The sequence below is a fragment of the Sesamum indicum genome, linkage group LG10, assembly GCF_026168435.1.
Source record: "Sesamum indicum cultivar Baizhima isolate 11 linkage group LG10, ASM2616843v1, whole genome shotgun sequence".
In the NCBI taxonomy this organism is placed as follows: domain Eukaryota; kingdom Viridiplantae; phylum Streptophyta; class Magnoliopsida; order Lamiales; family Pedaliaceae; genus Sesamum; species Sesamum indicum.
In genome coordinates, this window is record NC_142666.1 from 1,163,078 (window position 1) to 1,174,191 (window position 11,114).

At 35.4% G+C, this 11,114-nt stretch overlaps 2 protein-coding genes across 3 annotated transcripts; both read left to right on the forward strand.

Moving 5' to 3' along the window:
• The first annotated feature begins 3,102 nt into the window (after positions 1-3,102).
• LOC105172856 (putative N-acetyl-gamma-glutamyl-phosphate reductase, chloroplastic) lies at positions 3,103-7,497 on the forward strand. The gene is made up of 14 exons (XM_011094444.3): positions 3,103-3,313; positions 3,488-3,634; positions 3,957-4,064; positions 4,337-4,423; positions 4,588-4,638; positions 4,790-4,861; positions 5,076-5,195; positions 5,427-5,487; positions 5,602-5,682; positions 5,975-6,054; positions 6,132-6,221; positions 6,708-6,836; positions 6,937-7,048; positions 7,194-7,497. Exons 1-13 carry the CDS (start codon positions 3,251-3,253, stop codon positions 7,042-7,044), a joined length of 1,197 nt encoding a protein of 398 aa, XP_011092746.1. The 5' UTR covers positions 3,103-3,250; the 3' UTR covers positions 7,045-7,048; positions 7,194-7,497.
• Positions 7,498-7,827: 330 nt separating this feature from the next.
• On the forward strand, positions 7,828-10,919 carry EMB1273 (embryo defective 1273). Of its 2 annotated transcripts, none has more exons than XM_011094443.3 (4): positions 7,828-8,407; positions 8,758-9,183; positions 10,040-10,290; positions 10,538-10,919. In XM_011094443.3, exons 1-3 carry the CDS (start codon positions 8,366-8,368, stop codon positions 10,268-10,270), a joined length of 699 nt encoding a protein of 232 aa, XP_011092745.1. In that variant the 5' UTR covers positions 7,828-8,365; the 3' UTR covers positions 10,271-10,290; positions 10,538-10,919. The 2 variants fall into 2 exon arrangements, with proteins under 2 accessions (XP_011092745.1, XP_011092744.1); XM_011094442.3 differs by having other exon boundaries at positions 7,845-8,407; positions 10,040-10,294.
• The last annotated feature ends 195 nt before the right edge of the window (positions 10,920-11,114 follow it).

The following is an 11,114-nucleotide window of genomic DNA, read 5'->3' on the forward strand; positions in this document are numbered from 1 at the left end:
TGGGGTATTTATAGTGATTAGGGCTGGTACAGAGAGAGGGTGTATCTGGCCTTTTGAACTCTCAAGGGACAAGTTTTATAATAAACAATAGCGCCCTCCCACATACCCACACAAAATACAAACTCACACTTGCAAATAATTGAGGTTTGAGAGGAGTAATCTCAGATAAGGAATGGCTTATGGCTAGTATTATTTATTGGACTACTGTCTATATTTCATATTGTGAAAGTGACTTTGTTATTACTTTGGAACAAGTCAATTTGAGCCTTATCCCTCTTCTTTGCCCCTATTCCATCTTTAATCACAAATTCTACCTCACGTTGCCTTTGCTTCAACTTAAATTAATTATATGACAAGTTTAATACACTTGTTGTGTATATGACTGGTGTACAATTTAAAAAAAATAATCAATCACATGATAATTATATTACACTTATTTTGTGATTGTTTCGATTCAACTAAACTTGATTTGTGTAAAAAAGATTTCTATGGATGTCAAGAATCTGAATGCCATCCCATGTAAATTTTGTTACCTATATGTGAGTGTATTATGAGATGTCGATACCTAATCAATTCAATGCATGGTGTATTCTTCTTGCAAGTTCAATGCGATCAGGACGACACCAGTGTGCATTTGATGACCGAAGGCCCAGTGGGCACGTCAACTATATTTCACACCTCAAATTACACGTTACTCATAGGAACGTTTTGTAATGACAAATGACAATTGTAGACTAGATTGCTAAATAAAATTGATCACAAGTAAACATTCCCTCATTTATTGGCTACTTCTTTACTAATGTGGCAGATTATGTTACTGGTGATGTAGGACGCGAATGATGTGACATACAACTAGACCAACTATATTATGGAAAAACAAACATCCAAAAAGATCCAAGATATCTTAACAAAGCTCTAACAACCTCCTCATTTATCTCATCCTGCTTCTATAAATAAAAGTTTAGATAGATCAAAAAAGCTAGCATGTTTTTTCAAGGTCACTTTGACCCTCATACACGATTTAATTTTTCATCTCATCAACACTGATTTCTCAGCAAGATTTACTATTGCAAGCATGTTCCCCACGATCTCTACACATTCTACCAACAAACTTGCTAAAATTCTCATAATATTACTTAGTGTTCTTGCTTTATTTTTCTCAAAATTGTCTACCCATTTAAACATTAAAATACTAATTTTTATTTTACAGGTTAATTATTTGATATTTTTAAGAATATTAGAAGTATTAACCCCTATTTCTACAAAATCCAGATAAGTATCAAGTACATTAATAAGAGTGCAATAACAAAAATGGGCAACATTTATAATATTCAATTAAAAAAACTAATTTGTAGCTTGAATTTTCTTAGATATGGTAACTACAACGAGTTCAAATCAGTATAATATTCTTTTATTTAATTATAAAATAATGAGAGAACAATGTGGGGCAGGGCCTATGCCTTCTGGCTTTGATTATGCATATTGTTCACTCACGAATCTTGCCTTGATTGTAAGCATTATTCATTATGTCTATCTTAGATACCCCACAATATCGTAATTAATTCCAAAAAACAAAATAGAAAAAAGCGCAACAGTAGTAGAAAGAAACGTGTTTTCCTACAGGCAGGAAGAAAGGCATATTCCCATTCCAATTATGGAGCACAAAGTTTCCGTACACGTCGACGTCGTTCCTTTGAATTGAAGTAAAAAGAAAAATAGTAGTAGGATTTAAATGGTTATTGATTATTTGCATTGGTATTATTTAAATGAATCATTGCTTTTTGCTACCACACACATTTCTGTATTAATGACAATTGATTAACATGTGACAAGTGGTGTGTTTAGGCACCTGATTGGAAGATTGATCAGCCGCCAATACCATTTTTCCTCCTTATTTTATAAGATTTTGTAAAGATTGTGAAATCATGTTAAGAGTCCGTGTTAATTGGTGCATCCACTCACTTTCTTTTCATTTAATTTGTTTTTTTGTTTAAGTAAATCGATTACAATTTTATTATCGTGTCAATCATTAAAATTATTATTTGAAGTAGACATATGATTACTATTAGTGTAAATTACAACTGTCTCTCCTCATATTTGATATAATTATGAATACCTTTTCGTTGTTTGAAAAATTACAAATACTCCTCTCAAATGAAAATAATTATGTAGTCTTTAGACAGTGAGGTAAAAATGAGTACTTTACCCTTGCTGATTTATTTTAAAAAGAATATATTTGAAATAATATAAAAAAAAATTGATGAAAATTTAATGGAATATGCTCGAAGTTACATGAACGTTAGAATCGGGAGGGTATTTATAATTTTTCAAACAACGATGAAATATTTATAATTATGTCAAACTTTAGAAGAGGTAGCTGTAATTTATCCTCCTATTAAATTAGTAGAATAACAATTCATATATTGGTGGAATTCAAACTCATAGACTTATAATTATGGGGCCTTAGTTTTGCCCAACTAAACTATGGCTCATTGATTTCTTTTCGTCTAATTAAAAATTACTTGAAAGCTGAAGAATTTTAGTATCATACTTAGAGGTGGTATTCGGGTCGGATAGTTCGGAACCCTACTCGACCTGTAGGTTAAGAATAATATTTTTGTAAAAACTATCGGGTCGATGAAAAGAAGTATAGGGTTACTTTACATATTTTCCTTCTCCCCTCTCCTTGAGATCTTCTTCTTTCCTCCCTGTCCCAACAAAAATCCCTCTTCTTTATGTCGGAAATTCTAAATTTCTAAAATATCATAACAAGATTTAATAAGATTACAAAATACCTCTGAATGAATGCATTCAGAGGCAAATGACTTTCAAAATAAGTTTATTATTGAGATTGGGACTTGGGCTTATTATTGAGATTGTTGGTTGTTATTGGATTGGGCTTGACCAGATAATTAATCTCATTGGTATTAGTAATCTTGGTTTGGGCCTGTTGTTGGGCTGGTCCAAATGATGTGTATACAAACTGTGAAGCCCACATATCGACCCACGACTGTGTCTACGGTTTCTTTTCCTATTGTTCTTTAATATTTGAACTAAAATTAAGCTTATACGGATGAAAAACACCACCATAAATGCGACTCTAGTTCGAAAAGTAGCACTACTCGTGGTGCCCGAATTAACGGACACATAATTTCAGCTTCAAGGCTCCCAGGTGCTCTTCAAGTTGAACCCTTTTTATTTTCTCCAGTTTAATTTTGATTTCTTCGTTGTTTAGGTATTTTTCTCCGTGATGGGTTCTTTATCCTCTTTGAACTCAATCTGCATTGATGGAGGCTGCTTCGTCAAATACCAGGTAAATAGTCAAAATGGTCTAACTCTTCCTCCTGCAAAACTGGATTGTATCATTCTCTTTTTGTTGTTTATGTATTAACTTATGTTTTATTCATGTAAAGAATTTGGTTCGTGGGTTTTTCTAGTTTGTTGCGATTAGTGATGAATAATGTGACTTATCAATTAACTTTTGTAGGACGGAGTCAAGAATTCAATGGTTAAGAAGCTTTGTGTTAGAGCTTCTGTTGCTAAATCAGTACCACAAAACATAGAGATTAAGACCCAGAGGTCGGAGAAGTTCCGAATTGGTGTGCTTGGGGCCAGTGGATACACTGGTTCGGAGGTAGCATTCCTCTACATACCTTTTCTGTAATGTCTGTTTACAGTGGATTATTACCGGTGCCATGTTCAGAATTATTTTGTTCTGATCGTATGATGCATGCTTGGGCCTTACGAGCTTAGTGGTCTAGTTTCTTCCAAGCCATAGGCCATTAGTTCGAACAGCACCTCAGATTCTGTGTGAACAAGTGTGTGTTTGGAGTGTTCTAAAGACCTGATTCTGATGTTGTGTTTATTGTTAAGACTTATTTTTCTTTCTGTAAATTTTTGCTGTTTGACTTTGTTCTTGCGAGTCTAGATTTTAAGTGGTTGTCTTTTGGCTGCAGATAATTAGACTTCTTGCAAGTCATCCGAACTATCAAATAACCCTGATGACGGCAGATAGGAAAGCTGGCCAATCGATTGGATCAGTGTTTCCTCATTTGGTCAGACAAGTATGTCTACTGTGTCGTGCTTGTGAATGAAATTGCACCATCTTTTGTGTAATAATTTCTTGCCTTTTCATTTTTTTCTCTTATTCATTGGTTGCACTGGCTTTCTTTTTATGTTTTCCTCTTAACTGCATCTAATTTTTTAATTTATTTAACCTTTTTCATTATGCCCCATCGTCAAACATCTCAAGTTTACCAGTAGCCCAACTTTGGTATTGCTTTTTCGGTTGTTGTTAGGTGATATTCAAAATTTTTTAATATATATGATTCTACAGGATTTGCCGGATATGGTTGCTGTTAAGGATGCAGATTTTTCCACTGTTGATGCTGTATTCTGTTGTTTGCCTCATGGGACGACTCAGGTTCTTTTCTATCTATTTGCATACTCCTACATTCTGAGCCTGTTGGTTTGATGCAGTTGCAATTATTCTGGTTTGTATTTCCTAATACCCTGTTTCATACATTTGATATGTAATCACAGTTATTGCTATTTGTACAGAAGAAGTAATATTTCTTGTTTTGGCAGGAAATTATCAAAGGTCTGCCGAGTAGTTTGAAAATCGTTGATCTATCTGCGGTATTTTCGGCTTCTTGACTTCTGGTCGTTCTTCTCCTAGTTCCAAGATCCTAGGAATGCTATGTCTTGTTTTGCATAATGTGTATATCTTTTTTGTAATGTTTGTTTTCTGTGACTCATGCCTATCAAAGTCATATTGATGGTTATGTAGGACTTTCGGCTCCAAGATGTTGCTGAGTACGAGGAATGGTATGGTCAGCCTCATAGGGCGCAGGAATTACAGGTTGAATTTTTTCTTGTGTCCTGATCAATCAATGAACTTCCAATATGGTGTTATTTCATAAGGTTCTGGTTTGAGCACTTATAATGTATCGCAATGATTTGTGAAGAGGTTTGAGTTTACGACTGTTACCTTCTTCCTCAAACACTTAAAAATTGGGACAAAGAAAAAAGAAAAGAAGATACAGCACCTAAGTCTATTATGCTGGTAAATGCAGAAAGAAGCTGTATATGGCTTGACTGAGATATGTCGACCTGAGATCCAAAATGCACGCCTAGTTGCAAATCCTGGCTGTTATCCAACTTCTATTCAGCTTCCACTTATCCCCTTGATAAAGGTTGGTTCTATGTACTTATTTGAAATATCTGCATATCTAGTTGCATGTATGTCATAAGTTGCTAATAAGGGATGGTAATCTAATATGCTGTATCTTGCAATAAACCATGGATCATCTTGCACAACCAGGCCTAACTAGGGAGAGCTTGAATTATTCAGTCTAAAACAAGATCCTTTTTAACATAAGTTACATAACAGCAGTACTTATCCTGTTCCCTTCCCCTTGTTACAGGCCAATCTCATTGAAATGAAGAGTATCATTATTGACTCAAAATCTGGTGTTAGTGGAGCAGGTCTGAACTTTGTGGACAGCCTTCTGGCAACCCTTTGCAATAATAATTTTTTTTTTAAAAAAAAAAAAGGTTGTTTGCTGCGACCGATTAATTTTTGGAACTTTTTCAATGCAGGGCGTGGAGCTAAGGAAGCTAATTTGTACACAGAAATAGCTGAAGGAATACATTCTTATGGTGTAACCAGGCATCGTCATGGTAAGTAAATAAAAATAGCATGCAGTCTGTACTTCTGGCAAGACTTTCACTATTGTAAAAACAGTAAGACAATCTTCAGAGATTGGGCAAAGGTAATCTGTATATGGAGGTTATGAGCTGCCCACTCATTTTCGGACATTATGACATGAGAATTGGCCTACTTTCTTGCTGGCATGTATAGAAACAAGTTATGAGGGTTCTGATTTGATATTTCACATAGAAGCCAAGCCCACTTTAGGCATCATTCCCAGACTATGAAAAGGAGTAACTTGTTTCCAATTGGTGATTCCAGTGCCAGAAATCGAACAAGGATTATCAGAGGCTGCAAAATCAAAAGTTACTGTCAGCTTTACCCCACACTTAATGCCAATGGTAATACAGCTGCACCAAGATTAATGAAGTTTGATACAGCAATTATCAATCTTATATTCACTTCTATTATCTTAAAGAGCCGTGGTATGCAATCAACTATATATGTGGAAATGGCCCCCGGAGCATCTACTGAAGATCTATATCACCATTTAAGGCATTTTTATGAGGTAAATGCTTTATTTCACTACTGGTAGTCAACATTTGATACCATCGATTTATCAATGTCATTTATCAGGCGCATAATGATCATAATCATATACTAGAAGCTCCTTTCGTACTGGCTGAGCCATCCGAAAACCAGGGATTGTTAGTCAAAGATTGTTAAGATTTCTTGTTTGATCATAAAAGTAGGCTGCATTCCCCCCCCCCCCCCCTGTTCAGTCAAAAGAAAGTTACCTAAAAGAATATGACAAAGAAGAAGGCTAACAAACTCAACACATCTGAATACCTCACTATTGGATATATAAAGCAATTTTGATATATTCCTGTGGTGTGTTTTCACAGTTGATTTTATTGTCCCAAGGAAGAATGATAAACAATGTAGCATTATTCTTCTAGAAATGTGCCGTGAGAATTTTATAGTTTATCATTTGTCTTTTTATCTTGCGAGGATGATCAGTTGACTATAACTCTTGTGCCTCTAATTTCCACAGAAAGAAGAATTCATTGTTTTGTTAGGAAAGAACGAAGTCCCTCATACTCGACATGTTAGAGGATCCAATTACTGCTTGATAAACGTATTTCCTGATCGGATCCCTGGAAGAGCAATAATTATCTCCGTTGTAAGTTTGGTTTTATTACTAAATTGATTCCTCCTTCATAGTGTTGAACACTTGCTCCATTTGGATTACATACCTGAAAACCTCTGTTTCTGACACGCAGATTGATAATCTTGTGAAAGGAGCTTCCGGTCAGGCATTACAAAATCTTAACTTGATGATGGGTATCCCAGAGACAACAGGACTCCTCTTCGTCCCTTTGTTTCCTTAAAATGGTATTTGAGTCGCTCCTTCGAATTGAACTAAAATCTGTCAACAAAGATGTCTTAAAAGGGGTTCGATGTTGTACGTCCAATAAAGCTGAAAGATTACTCCTGGTCTGCATATCCAGGATGCACTAACATTTTGTTGTTTCTGCAGGCGGTTAAATTTTTTATATTACACACAGAAACAGCTGCTGTGTTCCCCAGGCTGATGATTTTAGAGGACAAAACTGAACTGCATCAATGGCAGAGCAAAGTTGTCTGACTGACTTCTGTTTGCCCTGTGCCTGAATATTTCCTTCACGTTCTAATCTGAGTTTGCTGAAGAAGGGATGACAATCTCAATTATTCACATTATGTTGTTCATGTCTTTTTTCTTCCATTCTCTTTCTCTCTTATGTTATTTTGATTGTTTGAATCATATCAATTCTTTTAATTAGTTAGAAATATTAACCTTCTAATTTATTATAAAATAAAACCAACCTATAAAAACCAGATTAAAAAAAAAAAAAAACTATAGAAAAGAAACATATTGTTTTTAATAACGATTTATGTTTTTAATTTTTAGTTTATTAAAATTTTCCATTTGACTCTTTTAAAATACTTATTTTTAATACTCACCGTGTTTCATATAGATACATAAAATATTATTCACATGCCAATCATTTATTAACTTGATTAAATGTACCAGCGAGATATTATGAGATATTGTCTATTTTGACATTTTTCTTGTTTTCCCCAAAGGACATGGTGGAAGAGAAGAAATTTAATTCTTTTTAAATTTCTCATTTACATCCAATATGAAATAATAGTACATATACTCATTTTAATTTTTTTTTTAATAACTAATAATTATACATTACTGTTTACTACATTCTACAATTAAGCAAGCATGTGGTTACCTTATTATTATTATTTTGTGTGTGTATGTGTGTTTTTTGGCTCACTCATTTCTCGTATCACAGGAATAAACTGCATTTTTCCACCGCAGTCGGTTGTCAAGGCAACTACAAATGCCACTTCTTTTTACAATTACCGGACTTACTTCATTATCTTCCTAAAAGTATGGGATCAAAATTACCATGTCCCTAATTTATAGGGTGAAAAGTGCAATTTTGCCAAAAATAAGAGAAGAAATCGAAAGAAATTGGACCTAATCTGAAACCGCTAAAAAAAGGAAAAAAAGAACCCATATTTCGAGCCCGTGGGTTTTTGACTCTTCAGGAAAAGGTTTCTGAAATTTTCTTGAAAACGCTGTGCCATTTTCCCATAGTTGTAGTAACACTCTCTGATATCCTCTCTCAGTTTTGCTGTTTTACCGCAGAGAAAATGGCTCTCAATTTCAATGCTTCAGCTGTTCACTCGCTTCAGGTTATCAGTCGCGTTCTCTGAATTTCTAGACAAAAATATGCATTTCAATTTTTTGTTCCATTTACGGAATTGTTTGTCGGGGTATAGTTTCTTCCGAGATGGGTTAATGGAATTACGAGAAAATTTTAAGTGGGTTTTCTGTTTTGATGATAGTAATTCAGAAAAATTCTTGACCAAGCTGTCGTCCTTCTTTCTCCGTATCCTTTTCTTTGAGTAGATGTAGTTTGACATTTGGCAAGTTTTTGCTGCTTTGGCACTGTGTTGCAACTTATGAGTTTTAAAATATGTTTCTAGCACTTCAAATCCCTTTTATTGGTTTTCCCCGTGACGATTTTTCCTGTCCTCTGCAGAACCTTCTATCAGTCCGTAGAACTCAGAGCTGCATGTTGAGTTGGAAACCAAATCAATTATGTCAAAATACCCGAAGAGTCTTTTGCAGTATGAACATGGCTGCTGATCAGTCAGGTGATTCTAGGCAACTAAGTATAGGCGATATTGTGGAAAAGGCAAGAAGATTGTGGGATAGTTCGCCTCAGCCAGTAAAGAGCTTCCCTTGGAACAAAACATTGGACAATTTCATTCAACTCATTGTCGACCTTGTCTTAGCGGTTGTCAAATACTTATCTATACCCCTGTTTACCGTCACTTCAATCAGTGAAATGTCTTATTGTGCACATGAGAGGAAGCTATACCTCATCCCACTTCCATTTCTAGTTGGTGTTGCTGTTGCTGGGGTGTTAAAAGATGCTGCTTTGGGATCGTCCCCATATCTTGAGGTGCATTTTGTTTTATTGTGATTAAATTAAACATGAAATTCTCATGCAGGAATAGAAGTTCCCATCCCATGATTTATCCCTTGGCTTATAGATAAAAAATTAACTGTTTCTATGCATGTGAAGACGGCTAATGCATGCGCCAGGTACACATATGTAACTACCAACCATAAGAAGATGAATACATCCTTATGCCATACTTGAGAAACAGGTGGTACTTTCTGCATTAGAATGGAAATTTCGGCCAGTAGAGGAGAATAGCGGACAGGCTAATGCATCCAAGGCCATTATTTGGTCATGTATTAACTGAAAGGTGAAATATATCGCTGCAGCCAATCCAAGAATACATAAACATTTCTCATTGAATTATATCAATGTGTCTGCTCCAAAGCTTAAATGTGAAATTTTCACTCTCAAGTTCTCAACTTGCTTATTCTGCTGCCCTTCAGCACTTCAGGAATATCATTCCTCAGATGTTTATTTTAGCGTTCATCTCATCTTTTTGGATAATGGATTCTTGAAAATAAATGTTCCAGAATATTGTTTTCTGCCTCTTTGAGGTGCACAATACACTAGTCAGTATGCTAGGTCAGATATTGCTCGAGTTTACCACTGAATTCGTGAAGACATTCTGGACCTGGAATATTTGTGATTGCAGATGGTTAATAATTGAATTCATCAGTCGTCCTTCTTTTTAACACCTTCTAGTTTGTTGTATCCAAAATTTTTAAACAAGAGAAAATAAGGCATTTTTGTCTCTAGATTAATCCGTTCTCTACTGTATGATTGAGCTAGTAACAGGATAAATAGACTCCTTAGAGCTTTGTTTATTGATATAGTTTATTTTCTTTAATTGCAGCGTGCAGAAGTGCCCTGGCATCTAATTGCTGTTGTAATATTCTTCGCATTGCTCAAGTTCCCTGGTCCTTATTATCCATACTGGGGGCGTATTTTCATCCCGCACTTTGCAAATGGAGCATTGTTGAGGACCTTATGGTTCATGTTTCTGTGGTCCCGGAGGCCCCGAAGGACATCAGAAAACAACCAGCCTGATTCTATGACTGACAATCAGAAAGCAGATGAGGCCTAATAAGATGGTTAAATCCTTGTGTGGGTAATGAAAACGGGTCCTGAGATTTGTTATTTCTTCTCTTCTATACACACAAAATATCCTGCTTGGTTAAGGCTGTGCATGAATTTGCCCTTTGTCCCCAATCATTCTTGCATGTACTAGATAATTCTTGCCATTTTACAAAGACATCTTAAAACTATTTATGGTTTGGATTTATCACATGGAACATTTGTTTCTTTTATGTGAGGTGCAACGCATATTCTTAAAGTTGTTTCCCTTCTGCAGTGAACACTTCTTTTGGCAACTTTCACTGCACGGGGTGATGATGAACACTGGATTGCCGAATTGTAATCAGTGAACTTCTTAGAAGAGATTCATTTTTCAATCTTCAAGAACCATAGCCTCAAAAGTGATTGTGCTTGGGAAGCCTTTTCTGGATCTAGGTGGCGACGAACAGCCCCTGAACACCAACATTTTGCTGATGAGCTAGAAGTATGAGTTGTCTTGATATGCTCCATTCTAGTACCTTTTTGCATTTCACACATCTTGTTTACAATGTAGTATCTCAATCAGTTAAACTATATATAACCCGTTGTTGTACTGAGAAAGGAACATGTTTCATTTCATGTTCATTGTAGTAATACTCAGTGGTAGATTTTGGTTCAAAGATGAACGCCCATTTTTTGTCTTTAGAACCTATCATTTCAAACCAAAATCTGCATAGTGTTGTTCTATGCCAGCAGTTAATTTTAGAACGGTTCTTTCTTAGCTGCATGAAAGCCCAAACTATATTCCTATATCTTAGTAAAGATAATTTGCTTGAGTAAGACACCAATGGAGTCAACTGCAACTTGCCCAACAG